The sequence below is a fragment of the Pongo abelii genome, chromosome 1 (genome assembly GCF_028885655.2).
Source record: "Pongo abelii isolate AG06213 chromosome 1, NHGRI_mPonAbe1-v2.0_pri, whole genome shotgun sequence".
Classification (NCBI taxonomy): Eukaryota; Metazoa; Chordata; class Mammalia; order Primates; family Hominidae; genus Pongo; species Pongo abelii.
The window spans coordinates 232,162,644-232,178,538 of NC_071985.2; the positions used below are offsets into that span (position 1 = coordinate 232,162,644).

The following is a 15,895-nucleotide window of genomic DNA, read 5'->3' on the forward strand; positions in this document are numbered from 1 at the left end:
CAGGCTGGGGCAGCGCAGCCATGCCCACCCGGCCTGGAGTGAGGGAGGCTGAGGGGTGACTCTGAGCCTCTGGGTGAGCTGCTGCTGTGATCCCACAACCAGGATGGGTGAGACGAGAGCAGGCAGCCGAGGAGGCAGCTGAGGGGCCACGCTGGAGCCAGGGCCCAGCCCCCAACACGGCCTGTCCTCATGGGAGTCCCGGCAGCTGACTGGGAAAAGGAGGTGGGAAACCTCCCAAGCCAGGATGTTGATTCTCCTCTCTAGAGCAGTCTGCTGACCTACGAAGATAAAAGTTTGTATGACAAAGCTGCCACCAGCTTCTCTGAGCAGCAGCTGGAGGGCACGGAGTCCTCCCAGGCGGACATGCAGAGCCGGAAGGAGCTGGAGAAGCTGGACAAGGAGCAGGAGGAGGAGCGGCCCGCAGGTGAGCCGGGCTGCCAGGCCAAGCCAGGGTGCGCGGGCGGTGAGGGCCTCAGGGCAGCATTGCAGGGGGCTGAGGGGCCCAGGGGAGGTCTGGAAAGTAGAGAATTTTCCCAGGCCTTCGATGTTAAGTGACGGTTAAGCAAGAAAATATTCGTATGTGCCACTAAGTGTTGTTTTTGGAGTGGACTGAAATGTACATTCACGTTGACGCTAACCGAAGACTTGAAGGCACCTCCAGCATTGGCCCAGCAGGCCGGGCGGGGCCGCACGGGGCGGGGAAGAGGCTCTGCGGTGCCCCCTGGAGAGGCCGGGCTGTGGGGGGCTTCTGTCTAGCTCTGCAGCTGTGGCTGTTGTTAGATGCGCACCAGCGGGAAGAGGTTCGGAGAAACGGGCCGGCCCTGCCCTCCGCACGCCCTGCAGGGCCGCCATCGGGAATCGCTTGCGTCTCCTCCTTGCTTCTCTTGATCGTTTTCCCACATACGCATCGAGATCCAGAAACCTCCGTCCTCCTCCTGTCTGTCTTCTCGTGGTGCGTGTTCCACGCGCCCTGCAGCTCAGCGCGGAGCTGGGCCGGTTCTCCACAGCCTGTGTGAGCCGCACTTCCGGTGTGAGCCACATTTCCGGTGTGAGCCGCACTTCCGGTGTGAGCCACATTTCCGGTGTGAGCTGCACTTCCTGTCCTCACCACTGCGTGGCGTTTCCTTTCGTGAGAGAGCCTCGGGTTCTAGATCCGTCTTCCTGCCAGTGCACACTTGGGAGCGTTTGTGGTACACACTGTTGCGAAGGCAGCCATTCTGCGCTCCCCTTTGGCCTGTGTGTGAGTTCCCACAGGGCACATGGCTGGGGCTCATGCCTGCATCACAGGGCATAGCCAGCCTCACTGGCATCAGCTAATATCAAAGTGAGTTCTTTTTCTATTGAGACAGGGTCTCACTCTGTCACCTAGGCTGGAGTGCAGTGGTGCAGTCACAGCAGCCTCGACCTCCCGGGCTTAAGCAGTCCTCCTGCCTCAGCTCCTGAGTAGCTGGAACTACAGGCACGCACCACTGCACCTGGCTAGTTTTTGTATTTTTTTGTAGACACTGGGTTTCACCATGTTTCCCAGGCTGGTCTGGAACTCCTGAACTCATGCTATCTGCCCACCTCAGCCTCCCAAAGTGCTGGATTACAGGCATGAACCACCTCGCCCAGCCCACCAAGTTCTTTTTCAAAGTGGTTGTGCAAGTTTACACTCCCACCAACAGTGTACAAGACTGTGCTGTCCAGCGTGGCTGTCACTGCCACATCTGGCTATTTAAACTTAAATTGATCCAAATTAAATAATAGTGAAAATTCAGGTCTTCCTCCACAAGGGCCATATTTCACGTGCTCCATAGCGACCTGTGGGCAGCAGCTGCCCTACTGGACAGCCCGGAAGCCCAGCTCTGCCTGCTCACAGAGGGTCTTCCCGGGCCACACTGGGCTTGAGGGCCTTGCTTCACGTCCGCAGGAGCGTGAGGTCAGACGGCCCACAGCTGCCTGTCTGGGGGGCCTGCACCACGGTCTGCTGTTGAGATGTTGCTTTGTGATTTCCCAGATCACCAGTGAGATTGCCTGTCTTTCCCTGGGCCCATTTACAAGTTGTATTTTCTTTGGTGTGACAGCTCTGTTTAAGGCTTTTCCTCGTTCTTCTGTGGGGTTGTCTTCTTCTCATTCATTCATAGGAGCTCTTCATGCACCCAGATTCCAGCCTTCGTCCCTGAGGAATGTTGCAGGTGCTGCCTCCCAGTCTGTGGCTGGGCCTTCCTCTCCCTTTGTGACATCTTTTCTCAAATCAAAGTTCTTCAGTCCAGTCTTTGCATATTCACCAGTCATTTCTATTAGAATTTGTTTTTTATGCTTTTTAGGCAATTTTTTTCTCCTCCAGTGTCATAAAGACATAGGACATCACTTTTGTGTTGAGGTGTGCGATCCACCTCAGATTCACTCCTGCTTGTGGTGGAAGTCAGGGCCGAGGCTCATTTCCCCGGTGCGTGTTTGTGTATTCCACGGCACAAGTGGACTCTGCTATCCCATTCGATCCATTCGTTGTCCGTGTCAAAAATCAGTTGACCAGCCAGGCGCGGTGGCTCACGCCTGTGATCCCAGCACTGTGGGAGGCCGAGGCAGATGGATCACTTGAGGTCAAGAGTTTGAGACCAGCCTGGCCAACATGGTGAAACCCCGTTTCTACTAAAAATACAAAAAATTAGCCAGGCGTGGTGGCGGGCGCCTGTAATCCCAGCTACTTGGGTGGCTGAGGCAGGAGAATAGCTTGAACCCGGGAGGCGGAGGTTGCAGTGAGCTGAGATCGTGCCATTGCACTCCAGCCTGGTCTATAAGAGTAAAATGCTGTCTCAAAAAAAAAAAAAAAGAAAGTCAATTGACCATATAAGCATGAGCTTATATAGTTCTCGCCTCTTTTTTCTGATTAATTGATCCATTTAATTAGTCTTATGCCAGAGCCATTGTCTTGGTTATCATGGACTCAGACAAAGCCTTGAAGCCAGGTGGTGTAAGTCACCCAACTTTGTTCTTTTTTTCACAATATTTGCGTTAGGGCCTCAGGATAGTTTAGGTCCTTTACATTTCCACATAAATTGTAGAATTGGCTTTTTTATTTCTACCAAAAAAGCATAGCATGAATCTGATTGGCATAGCATTGAATCTATAGATCAATTTGGGGAGAACTGACATCTTAACAGTATTGAGGCCGGGCATGGCAGCCCACACCTGTAATCCCAGCACTTCGGGAGGCCAAGGCAGGAGGATCGCTTCAGCTCAGGAGTTTGAGACCAGCCTGGGAAACATAGGGAGACCCCATCTCTACTAAAAATTTTTTTTTAATTAGCCAGGTGTGGTGATGTGCCTCTGTAGTCCCAGCTACTTGGGGGACAAAGGCAGGAAGATGGCTTGAGCCCAGGAGGTCGAGGCTGCAGTAAGCTGTGATTGCACCACTGTACTCAGCCTGGGCGACAGAGATCCTGTCTCTTAAAAAAAAAAATTGAGTCTTGTAATTCATAACCATTATCTCCCCATTTAACTAGGTCTGTCTTTCTTTCTTTCTTTCTTCCTTTCTTTTTTCTTTCTTTCTTTCTTTTTTTTCTTTCTTTTTCTTTCCTTCTTTCCCTCCGTTCCCTCCTTCCTTTCTTCTTTCTTTCTTTCTCATCAATGTGTTATACAGTTTTGGTCTGTTTATCCAGTCTGACAGTCTTTGACTTTCTTGGAACATTTAATCTACTTAAATGTGTTGTGATGATTGATATATTTGGATTCGTTTTTACCATCTTATTTTGTGCTTTACATTGGTCTTGCTTTTTTGTTTCTTTTCTTTTTTTTTTATTTATTTTATACTCTAGGCTTTTATCCTCTCTCTTTATTTTCTTCTCTACTCATTACAACGACCCCTGGTCTTTAAATTGGCCTCAGAACTGGAAACACTTTGGTTGGGCCCAGTGGCTCACGCCTGTAATCCCAGCACTTTGGAAGGCCGAGGCGGGTGGATCGCCTCAGCTGAGGAGTTTGAGACCACCCAGGGCAACATGGTGAAACCCTATCTCTACTAAAAATACAAAAAATGAGCCAGGAATGGTGGCAGGCGCCTGTAGTCTCAGCTACTCTGGAGGCTGAGGCAGGAGAATCTCTTGAAGCCAGGAGGTGGAGGTTGCAGTGAGCCATGTTTCTCATGGAATTCCCTGCGTGCTGAGCCAAAGCTGTGCTCTTCTGAGGGAGGCTGCCTGTGCATTGGCCGCTCACTGACGCTCTTTCAGCCTGGACGGTATTCTCTGCGGTCTGCGTGAGGCGGTTTGCATCACACAGGCTGGCCTCAAACTCCTGACCTCAAGTGATCCACTCATCTCAGCCTCCCAAAGTGCTAAGATTACAGGTGTGAGCCACCGCACCTGGCCATCAAGCAGATTTTCTATACTGTAGGAACTAACCATTGGAACACTTCACTAAATTGTGAATTATCCCAGAACTAACTATGGATCAATGCAATTCCAACCAAAATTCCAGGAAGATTTTTTAATGGAAATTGACAAGCTGATTATAACGTTTATATGGAAATCCAAAGGATCTAAAGTGACCAAAACAATTCTGAAAAAACAAATTTCAAGGACTTATACTACCTGATTTTAAGATTACTATGAAGTATAGTAACGAGACAGTGTGGTGTTGAACAGAGACAGAGACCCAACGGAACAAGAGAATCCAAAAATAGACACACAATTACAGTCAACTGGTTTTGAACAGGGGTGCAAAGGTAATTGCTTGGAGAAAGAACAGTCTTTTCAACAAGTGAGGCCATAACAATCGGATAAACATAAGCCCCCTGACATAGTCTAGCTCTGTGTCCCCACCGAGGTTTCGTCTCAAATTGTAATTCTCACGTGTGGAGAGAGGAAAGTGATTGAATTATGGGAGCAGTTTTCCCCATGCTGTTCTCATAATAGTGAGTGAATTCTCATGAGATCTGATGATGTTATAAACACGCTGTCACCTCTCTCTCTCCTGCCGCTGTGTGAGACATGCCTGCTTCCCCTTCCAACCATGACTGTAAGTTTCCTGAGGCCTTGTCAGCCAGGTGGAACTGTGAGTCAATTAAACCTCTTTCCTTTATAAATTACCCAGTCTCGGGCAGTTCTTTATAGCAGTGTGAAACAGACTAATACATCTCCCTCCAATTTAACTTTAATTCATTCCTCACACTGTAAACAAAAATTACTCAAAATAGATCATGTACCTAAAATTAAGCCTAAAAATATAAAATTCCCCCCCCGAAAAAAACACAGGAGAGAATGTGTGGCCCTAGGTGAGGCAAAGGTTTTTCTTAGACATAACATTGAAACTATGGCCCATGGTTTAAAAATTGTAAATTGGACTTCCCCAAAACCAAGAACGTCTGCTTTTTGAAAGACGCTGTTAAGAGACTGCAGAGATAAGCCACAGACTGGCAGAAAGCATTAGCAAATCACAAATCTGATAAAGAATTTGTGTCCAAAATATGTAATGTTCAAATCTCAATTGTAAAATAACCCAGTCAAAAAATGGGCAAAAGCCTAGGTGCGGTGGCTCACACCTGTAATCCCAGCACTTTGGGAGGCCGAGGTGAGCAGATCACCTGAGGTCAGGAGTTTGAGACCAGCCTGGCCAACATGGCGAAACCCTGTCTCTACTAAAAATACAAAACTTAGCTGGGCATGGCGGCAGGCGCCTGTAATCCCAGCTACTCGGGAGGCTGAGGCAGGAGAATCGCTTGAACCCGGGAGTTTGCAGTGAGCCGAGACCGCACCATTGCACTCTAGCCTGGGCAATGAGAGTGAATGAAACTCCATCTAAAAAAAAAAATGGGCAAAAGACCTGAACAGATGCTTCACCAGAGAAGATATGTGGATGAGAAATTAGCACATGAAAAGATGCTCAACATCATTAACATGAGATGAAGAAAATGTAAATTAAAACCACAATGGGACACCACTACACACCTATAAGAACAGCTAAATTATAAACACAGAACAAAAAGTTTAACAATAGCAAGTGCCGGTGAGGAACAGCTGGAACTCTAATGCTGCCCCTGGGGAATGCAGAATGGCATGGCCACCAGCGAAACGCTCAGCAGCAAAGCCAGACACCCACCAAGGCCACTCCTAGGTATCCACCAAGAGAAGCGAAAACTTAAATTCCCGCAAAAACCTGTATGTGAATGTTTGTAGAGAGCTTATTTGCGTTGGCAAAAACCAACAACTCTAATGTCCCACGCATGGGGAGTGGATAGAGAAACCATGGGGTCCCTGCCATGCAGGGCCGCTGAGCAGCAAACAGACATGAACCTTTGATAGACGCAGTGCCGTGGACCAGTCTCAAATGCGTCATGCTAAGGGAAAGAACTCAGACGCAAAAGACTGTAAGCTCTGTGACTCCATTTTTGTGACATTCTAGAAAAAGAATATTTTGGCTAAAAAAAGGCAAAACTATAGAGACAAATAGATCACTGGTTGCTGGGGCAGGGGAAGGGGTTGACTAGAAAGGGGCACGGGTGACGTGGGCATGATGGGGCTGTTCAGTGTCTTGGTTGCTGCGATGAGTGTACAACCACGTGCATCTGTCGAAACTTGCAGAAAGTTCCACTAAGAAGAGTCCATTTTACTATATGCAACTTATTCCTTAAAAAAAAAAAAAAATAGAAAAAAATCATTCACACAGAAACAACAGAAAGTACTGCGGTTGGCCGGGCACGGTGGCTTACACCTGTAATCCCAGCACTTTGGGAGGCCAAGCGGATCACTTGAGGTCAGGAGTTCAAGACCAGCCTGGGCAACATGGCAAAACCCCATCTCTACTAAAAATACAAAAAATTTGACAGACGTCGTGGCACGCACCTGTAATCCCAGCTACTTGAGAGGCTGAGGCACTTGAATCACTTGAACCCGGGAGGCAGAAGTTGTGGTGAGCCGAGATCACGCCATTGCACTCCAGCCTGGGTGAAGGAGCAAGACTCTGTCAAAAGAAAGAAAGAAAGAAGGGAGGGAGGGAGGGAGGGAAGGGAAGGAAAGAAGGAAGGGAGGGAAGGAGGGAGAGAAGGAAGGGAAGAAAGGAAAGAAGGAAGGAAAGGAGGGAGGGAAGAAGGAGGGAAAGGAAAGGAAGGAAGGAAAGGAGGGAGGGAAGGAAGGAGGGAGGGAGAGAAGGAAGGAAGGGGAAGGGGAAGGAAGGGAATGAAGGAAAGAAGGAAGGAAAGGAGGGAGGGAAGGAGGAAGGAAGGAAGGAGAAGGGAAGGAAGGAAGGGAGTAAGGGAGGGAAAGGAAGGGAGGGAGGGAGGGAGAGAAGGAAGGAAGGGGAAGGGAAGGAAGGAAGGGAGTAAGGGAGGGGAAGGAAGGAAAGAAGGAAGGGAGGGAGGGAAAGAAGGAAAGGGAGGGAGGGAAAGGGAAGGAAAGAAGGGAGGGAAAGAGGAAGGAAGGGAAGGAAGGAAGGGAAGGAGGGAGGGAGGGAAGGAAGGAATGAATTGCAGCTATCTTGCATGGTTCAGACATGGGTATTATCAGACATCAAAGATCAAATAAGGATGCTTAATACATTGAAAAGTACTACATGGTGAGACCCCATCTCTACAAAGAAGAAAAATTAGCCAGACGTGGTGACATGCATCTGTAGTCCCAGCTACTCAGGATGCTGAGCTGGGAGGATCGCTTGAGCCTGGGAAGTTGAGGCTGCAGTGAGCTGTGATCACACCACTGCACTGCAGCCTGGGTGACAGAGTGAGACCCTGCCAAAAAAAAAAAAAAAAAAGAAGAAAGAAAAGACAAGACTAGAATAAGGAGGCCAGGCCATGGTAGCTCATGCCTATAATCCCAATACTTTGGAGGGCCAATGCAGGAGGATCGCTTAAGCCCAGATGTTTGAGATTAGCCTGAGCAATATAACAAGACCCTGTCTCTACCAGTATATATATGTGTGTATATATATATATATATATGCCAAGCATGGCGGCATGCACCCGTGGTCACTTGAAACCAGGAGGCCGAGGCTGCAGGGAGCAGTGATTGCACCACTGCACTCCAGCCTGGGCAACAGAGTGAGACCTCATCTCTAAAAACCAAAAAGCTGCTGGCCCCAGAATCTGACCACCTGGGCTCAGGTCCAGGTTCTTGTTGCCGTGGTGACTCCTGAGGCAGGCAGAGTGGAGAGCAGCTGACCCAGCCGCACCTCTTCCGCTTTCAGAACCGGGGACCCTTGGCCGGGCGCGGTGGCTCACGCCTGTAATCCCAGCACTTTGGGAGGCCAAGGCGGGCGGATCACAAAGTCAGGAGTTCAAGACCAGTCTAGCCAATATGGTGAAACCCCATCTCTACTAAAAATACAAAAATTAGCCAGGCGTGATGGCAGGTGCGTGTAATCCCAGCTACTCAGAAGGCTGAGGCGGGAGAATTACTTGAACCCGGGAGGCAGAAGTTGCAGTGAGTCGAGATCACACCATTGTACTCCAGCCTGGATGACAGACCGAGACTCCATCTAAAAGAAAAAAAAAAAAAGATCAGGGGTCGCTGCGGCCTTTACAACTCCAGACCCCAGAAATGATGTGCATGGTGCTTCGAAGTCGTCACCTGACTCCTGAAGAGCTCTGCCGTCCAGTCGCTGAGCCCGGGGCAGGCTCTGGCAAGCCCACTGGGGCTCCCCACGGTGACCTGGCCTGGCTGGTGGCCCAGCTGCTCTGACCCGACCCGGCAGCGCAACAGAGGCCAAAGGAGAACACCAACCTGCGTGTGCCTCTCGAATTGTGTCTGTTCAGGTGCAAAGTCAACAAAAAGTCCTGCTCAGACTTGCAAGGAAACAGCTCTGCTACCCGGGGCCTTGCTGCTGACCAACTGCCGGCTAGTGCCCCCAGAACCCAGTGGCAGATGGAAACCAGGAGGCTGCCACAGGGAAGTGATGACTCAAACACGCCAGTAGCAGGTACCCATAGGGAACACGTACGCTACAGCTATGGGAAGTTAGGTTACCAGATATGATGGTAAGAGAAGAAACATCCCCAAAAGATGATACTGTTTTAGAATTTTCTGGACTTAGCTGTCCTTCCCACTCCAGCCTCTAATACCCTCACCCTGGGGCCGGCAGGTCATGAGAAAATGGAGGTCTTTGGGAAAGGGCTTCCAAAGCCCTCCGGGCACGGTGGGGACTGGCTGCACCCTCTCTGGGCCTGGGTCCCCCAAGGGGCCACATGGATGGCTCCACTATGTTCAGAAAGGACAGAGCCCAGGATATGGGTTTGGAGGTGGTGACCACGTCCCAAGGGGGCCTGGGCCACACAGCCTCCACCCTGCCAACCCTCACCTCTGGATCCCCCTTCTCTTCCAGAACCAGAGACATTAACCACAGTGATACCTCCCAGTGAAGAGCAGACGGAGATCACGCTGGGGAAGGTCAGCCAGCTTAGGCCCTAAAATAGCTGCCACGATCCGAGACACCGCCCACCTTCCCCCAGCCTCAGCTGCACCCCAACCCACTGGCCCTCGCCGCCAGGTGGCCCTTGCATTTGACCAGAGACGGGCCGGACTGTGTCCACCAGGGACTTGCAGCCTCCAGGCCTCTTGTAATCTCAGCTGGCATGGGGCCACCGCCTCCGGCTGTGCAGGACCTGAGCCACAGATTGTTTCCCGGGTGTGGGGCACTGGTGAAACTTGGGGTGGATGCTGGCCGTGGCCTCCCTGGCTGGGACACAGCCGTGAGCTCATGAGCAGGGGGAGGATGTGGAGGAGTTCAGGCTGCCTCCAACTCCGCTGGCTGGGATCCCACGACAGTAAGTCCTCCAAGGGCTGGGCCAGGCCCAGGACATCTGTGGCCAAGTGGCCACCCAGGGACACGGGTCCCGCCACCTTCCATCCTTGCAGCAACATGCCATTGTGAGGGTTGGGAAGGGATCCGAAAAGCCATAAAGCCTGGCAGACCCCATGGCATCTCTTCCTGTGCAGATAACAGAAGGGGAAATTGGCCCCTTCAGCTCCATCAAGGTGCCCATCATCTTCACCCCGGTCGTCCCAGGCGACGTCCAAGCCAGGTTCAAGGTCACGTTTAAGAACCCCCAGTGCCCCACGGTGAGTATTCCTGCTGCCACGCCACACACACATCCTGGCCCCTGCCTCCACAGCCTCATGCGGCAGCTGCCCTTGGCCACAAGGTCGCCATTTGCCCATGCAGGGATGGCCAGTTGGTGGCACGGATGGTTAGCACCACAGTTTACAACACACACACGCACACGAGTGTGCACACATGCACACTGGCATACACAGGCAGGCATGCTGCGAGCACACATACACAAGCCCATGCAAACACATGCATGTATACACATGCACGCACGCACACATGCAGAGCCCCCACACACGTACACACGCACACACGTAGAGTCCCGCACACACATGCACACACGCAGAGCCCCCACAGGCACATGCACACGCACACACGCAGAGCCCCCACACACATGTACACACGCACACACGCAGAGTCCCGCACACACATGCACACACGCAGAGCCCCCACAGACACGTGCACACGCACACATGCAGAGCCCCCGCACACACGTGCACACATGCAGAGCCCCCTCACACACATGCACACACGCAGAGCCCCCTCACATACATGCACACAGGCAGAGCCCCCACACACATGCACACACGTGCACACACAGAGCCCTCCGCAGATACACGTACACACGTGCACACACAGGGCCCCCATGCACAGGCGCACACACACAGAGCCTTTGTTCTTTTTTCTGGTGTTTTTTTTTTTTTTGATTTAGGGTCTCGTTCTGTCACCCAGGCTGGAATGCAGTGGCAGGACCACAGTTCACTTCAGCCTCTAACCACTGGGCTCAAGTGATCCTCCTGCCTCAACCTCTCGAGTAGCTGGGATTACAGGTGCGTGCCACCACACCCGGCTAACTTTTGTATTTTTCGTAGAGATGGGGTTTCGCCGTCTTGGCCAGGCTGGTCTCGAACTCCTGACCTCAAGTGATCCGCCCCCCTCGGCCTCCCAAAGTGCTGGGATTACAGGAGTGAGCCACTGTGCCCAGCCCCAAGTGACAACTTTCTATGTTTAAACATTTCTCTGCACCCCCTATGCACCCGCATGGGCTGGGGCAGTCACCTGTCCCAGGTTGAGGCTCCTGGCATCCTCGACAGTGTTCAGAGTCCTTGGCTCACCTCACAGCACCAGGACAGTACCACTGCCTAGGCGGCTTCATGCTGGGCTGCTGCACTTCACCAGCCCGGGGCTTGCTGGCCCTCCCAAAACCTTACTCATCCTCTCTAACCTCCTGAGGCCCCAGGAGTCAGTGCTTGGGGAGAAGCAGATCTCACTGTCTTGGCTCACTGCAACCTCTGCCTCCCGGGTTCAAGCGATTCTCCCACCTCAGCCTCCCACGTAGCTGGGACAACAGGCACACACCACCATGCCTGGCTAAGTTTTGTATTTTTTGTAGAGACGGGGGTCTCGCCACGCTGCCCAGGCTGGTCTCAAACTCCTGGGCTCAAGCAGTCCTCCCACCTGGGCCTCCAAAGTGCTGGAATTACAAGTGTGAGCCACTGTGCTCGGCCATAGAAAGTTTTTTTTAAACACCTAAATGTTAATGAGTATGAAGCTGAGTGGTAGGTACTTGGTGATCCAGTATTCTGTTCTAGTAATAGTTGAACATTTTGAAAATAAAAAGAATATTTGGCCAGGCGCAGTGGCTCACGCCTGTAATCCCTGCACTTTGGGAGGCCGAGGTGGGTGGATCCCTGAGGTCAGGAGTTCAAGACCATCCTGGCCAACGTGGCAAAACCCCATCTCTACTAAAAATACAAAAATTAGCCTGGCATGGTGGCGGGCGCCTGTAATCCCAGCTACTTGGGAGGCTGAGGCAGGAGAATTGCTTGAACGCGGGAGGCAGAGGTTGCAGTGAACTGAGATCGCACCATTGCACTCCAGCCTGGGTGACAGAGCGAGACTCCGTCTCAAGAAAAAAGAACATTTTAAATGATATGATATGAAAAGTGCCACAGCCATCCCAAAGAGTTAGAAAACTCAAGCCCATGAAACGTTCCTCCTGGGAGCTGTGTCAGTGCTCACCAACATTGCCTGCTTTGCCCAAGGAACTCCTGTTGCTGAGCTCATGTGTCCATATTCAGCTGCATTTCAGGGTCACGGGCGTGGCCATCGACGTGCCAGTCTGGGTGCCGAAGCCCAGCGTGGACCTGAAGATCTGCATGTACGACCGGCTCTACCAGGACTCCGTGCTCGTGCACACGCGGTGAGCCCCCTCCTGTCCATGCACACGGGGTGACTCATGCACACGGGGTGAGCCGCTGCCTGCCTGTGCACAGGCGGTGAGCCCCCCAGTGGCCAGCGGGGACACGGCACCTGGGGCTGCCACGGCTGCTGTCCAGGCCCGGAACGTCATCCTGTGTGGCAAGGGGGTGCTTAGCAGATGTGGTTGGGGAGAGGGACCTCGGTGGGGGGTGATCCAGGATCATCTGGGAGGCACCAGTGTCATCACGGGAGGCGTCACGGGGAGGCAGGAGGCTCAGAGTCAGGCCGATTTGAAGACACCACACTGTTGGCTTCTAAGATGGAGGAAGGGCCCCGAGCCCGGGGACACTGCAGCTTCTAGAGGCTGTGAAAGGAGAGAAGAAGCCTGTCCCCTAGAGCCACACAGGGCACAGCCCTGCTCGCACCTCACCCTTAGCTCCGTCTTGGCTTCTGACCTCCAGGACGTGGAGGGAATGAATGTACCTCTGTGGTGCGGGGCCCCTAAGCTTGGGGCAGAGTCTTTCAGCAGCCACAGGAAACACACTGCCCGCCTGGGCCCAGCCAGAGTCCTCAGCCCCTCGTGGACACAGGCAGGGTGAGCCTGGAGGAGGAAGCCTCCACTTGCAGGGTTTGGCAAGGGCTCCAGACATCAGAGCAAGCAGCCTGCCCTAAACAGCCACGCCGGTGGGAAAGCGCAGAGGGATGGCGAGGCTGGGCCTGCGGGGTTTCCATGACGGAGCCCCTGTGCCACCAGCACAAAGGAGCAGGGTGTGTGGACACAGAGGCCCCGGGCACCGGCCCCAGGCACAGCCACCTCTCCCCGGTGACCTGGGTAGGAACAGCTCCCGCGGCGCCTGCCCTCCTGCCGTCCGACTCCTGTGGGCCAGGCATGGGCCGGGAATGTGCAGCCTGCGGTGACCCGGGAGCCAGCTGCGTGTGTTAGCGTGGCTGCGGTGGAGTCTGCTCACCTCCGGCATCCATCCTACTACAGCCTCTCAATGGCCTTGGAAACTTGACAGAAAGGGCCCGGGCATGTCTGTCGGGCACTGAGGGCTGAGTGGGGCTCAGCGCTGTGGATGGTCTCCGGCTGTGGTTGTGTGAACCTCAGTGTAGCCATGTGCTCGTTTGTGTAGACTCTGGCCCCACAAGGGAACCGGAAGGCAGAGCAGCATCTGCCAGATGGGGAGGGTGCGGTCTCCGAGCACCCGGGCGCCCACCTCCCATGGGGCCCAGCAGTAGGGGTACAGAGGCCGGGGTGCCCAGACGCACTGTGGGTGGCCTCTGGGTAGTGGTCAGAGGTCAGAGGCAGGTCTGTGATGGACGGAGATGGGGCTGCCACAGCATGGGTGACTGTCGCGTGGAAGCACAGGAGGGAGGAGAGATTTCTCACTGCCACACCCTCTGGGTCCCCCCTCGTGGATTGCCCGGGGCAGCTGTGGCGGGGCGGCCACACCACTGTGTTTAGCAGAGGCTCAAAGACAGGGAGGGGAGGGAGGCTTCACTGTGGGAACAGGGAGGCTCCAGGTGGTCCTGAGGAGGCTGTTGGCTTAAGGGAGCCGGAGGTAGGGACCGGACAGACGCAGGGCCTCCCAGGTGACTGGTGGGTACCTTGGCTCTCTCAGGCTCATCTTGGGTTGGAGACTGCTGTCATCACCAAGGCCTGTGGCCGTCCCAGGCCCCCCACGTGCCCTGTGCTTAAGCTGCAGGATGTGGGGACGCCCTGGGCAGGAGGCGAGCAGAGCCTTGGAGGGAGGGTTTCCACCCCTCATGTCCCCTCCAGGGCCCCGCACCCAGGGGCTGCCTGGCAGGTGCTCTTCCCGGAAAGCATCTGGTTCCCGAGAGCCCATTAGGACCATGCTTCCGTTTCGATGTGGTTATTTTTAAGAATCCTTCATCAGATTTCATTTCAGAAAAAACAACCCTTACAAAGCAGGGCTTTGAGGACTCCGATTGTCAAGGTGCACGTGCATGGCTTGGAGTGGGTGGGCTCTGAGCACCTGTCGGGGGCTTGGGTGCTAGAAATGTTTTAATAACTCCAGGCATTGAGCACGCACAGAATCACGGCTGTGGCACCTGACCGAGTGCCCTGCAACACGCCCACAGGTCGAAAGCTGCCCTGCGCCTGAAGTTCGAGGTGTGCAAGGAGCTGAGGGCCCACCTGGAGCTCCTGCCTGAGACAGGCTACATCCAGGCACAGTCATCCTACTCCGTGCAGCTCAAGTTCCTGCCGCGGTAGGTGCCAGGACACCAAGGCCGGGACAGGAGGATGTGGGAGGATGTGGGCTCCGAGGCGCTCCTTGCCACTGGCCACTCCTCTGTTCTCATTGCTGCCGGGATCATCAGCCTCCAGGGATGTGTTCTGAGGCAGAGGCCATGACACTGGGGGGCAGTCACAGCTGGGTCTGTGGTCCGTTTTGGTTGCTTTTGTTTAAGATGTGAGCCGAGTTGAAGTTCATTTTTTTGTACAGAGGTTTCCAATTATTCCAGCCTTGTTGTTGAAAAGATTGGGAGGCTGCCTATCTCCCATGCATGGCCCGCGGCTCTCATGGCCACTGAGGGTCTGCTACCTGCCGGGATAAGGTGGCCCAGGATAAGGCTCTGGCTTGCTACGGGTACCCTGCGGTCCGTGCACTCCCCCTCTGTCTTCCCTGTCTTCATCCCTTTCCCAGTAACTCCCTGGGGTTCTGTTTCGAGCTCAGTGCACACCTGACATTTGCTCCTTTACCTGTGTCTTGAGGGTGTCCCTGTCACCCAGCCATCCCTCGTCCAATCCAAGGTTCTTCGCAGGCCTGCTGGCTGCATCCCCTGGTCTCTGCTTTTGCCAGGTGGACTTTGATTTCTGCGCTTGAACATTTGTTGTGCTTTGGAGACTGGACGTCCTGTGTCCAATCCCAGCTCCCCAGAGCTGCCCTCAGCATCCGGGCCAGGACCGAGGTCCAGACAAATGATGCTCAGTGGAGCTAGGTGGGGGAGGTGGGCGCAGCAGGCACGGACCTGGTGGGACTAGGAGGGGAACAGGGCGGAGCTGAGCTTAAAATCGGCTGCTTCCTGGACTTGCCCCCACTGGCCGCCTGTGACAGGGAGGCTGATGTTTTTCTTTCTTATTTTACTTTTCTTGATATTTCTTTCTTTCTTTCTTTCTTTTTTTTTTTTTTTGAGACAGAGTCTCGCTGTGTCACCCAGGCTGGAGTGCAGTGGCGCTATCTCGGCTCACTGCAAGCTCCGCCTCTCAGGTTCACGCCATTCTCCTGCCTCAGCCTCCCGAGTAGCCGGGACTACAGGCGCCCGTCACCACGCCCGGCTAATTTTCTGTATTTTTTAGTAGAGACGGGGTTTCACCGTGTTAGGCAGGATGGTCTCCATCTCCTGACCTCGTGATCCGCCCGCCTCAGCCTCCCAAAGTGCTGGGATTACAGGCGTGAGCCACTGTGCCCGGCCCTTTTCCTGATATTTCTTTAACAACATTAACTTATGTAATCAGAGATCAAACTCTGATTAAAGTGAAAATGCATTTTTAAAGGGCTTTTTAGGATTCCTTTACGATGCAAACTCCATATCAATTTGAAACATGACTATTGAATTTATTCCTGTTTATTTAAACACAGCTTTTGAGTCACAGTCACCTGTGTTGCTCGCGGGAGTGACTGGCTCCTTAGACACGCCAGAGCCCTCACGG

General features: G+C 53.3%; 1 protein-coding gene across 9 annotated transcripts in view; it reads left to right on the forward strand.

The window, feature by feature from the left end:
- The window catches only part of CFAP74 (cilia and flagella associated protein 74), an 81,919-nt gene that overhangs the window by 47,172 nt on the left and 18,852 nt on the right, over positions 1–15,895 (forward strand). For all 9 annotated transcript variants that reach the window (XR_008526174.1, XM_054557474.1, XM_054557478.1 and 6 more), the window contains exons 18-22: positions 265–424; positions 9,292–9,356; positions 9,906–10,028; positions 12,099–12,220; positions 14,323–14,451. Coding sequence is in view for 8 of the 9 variants with exons in the window: in XM_054557474.1 (XP_054413449.1) it covers positions 265–424; positions 9,292–9,356; positions 9,906–10,028; positions 12,099–12,220; positions 14,323–14,451 (599 nt within the window). In the remaining variant the exon portion in view is untranslated. The remainder of the gene's footprint in view (positions 1–264; positions 425–9,291; positions 9,357–9,905; positions 10,029–12,098; positions 12,221–14,322; positions 14,452–15,895) is intronic.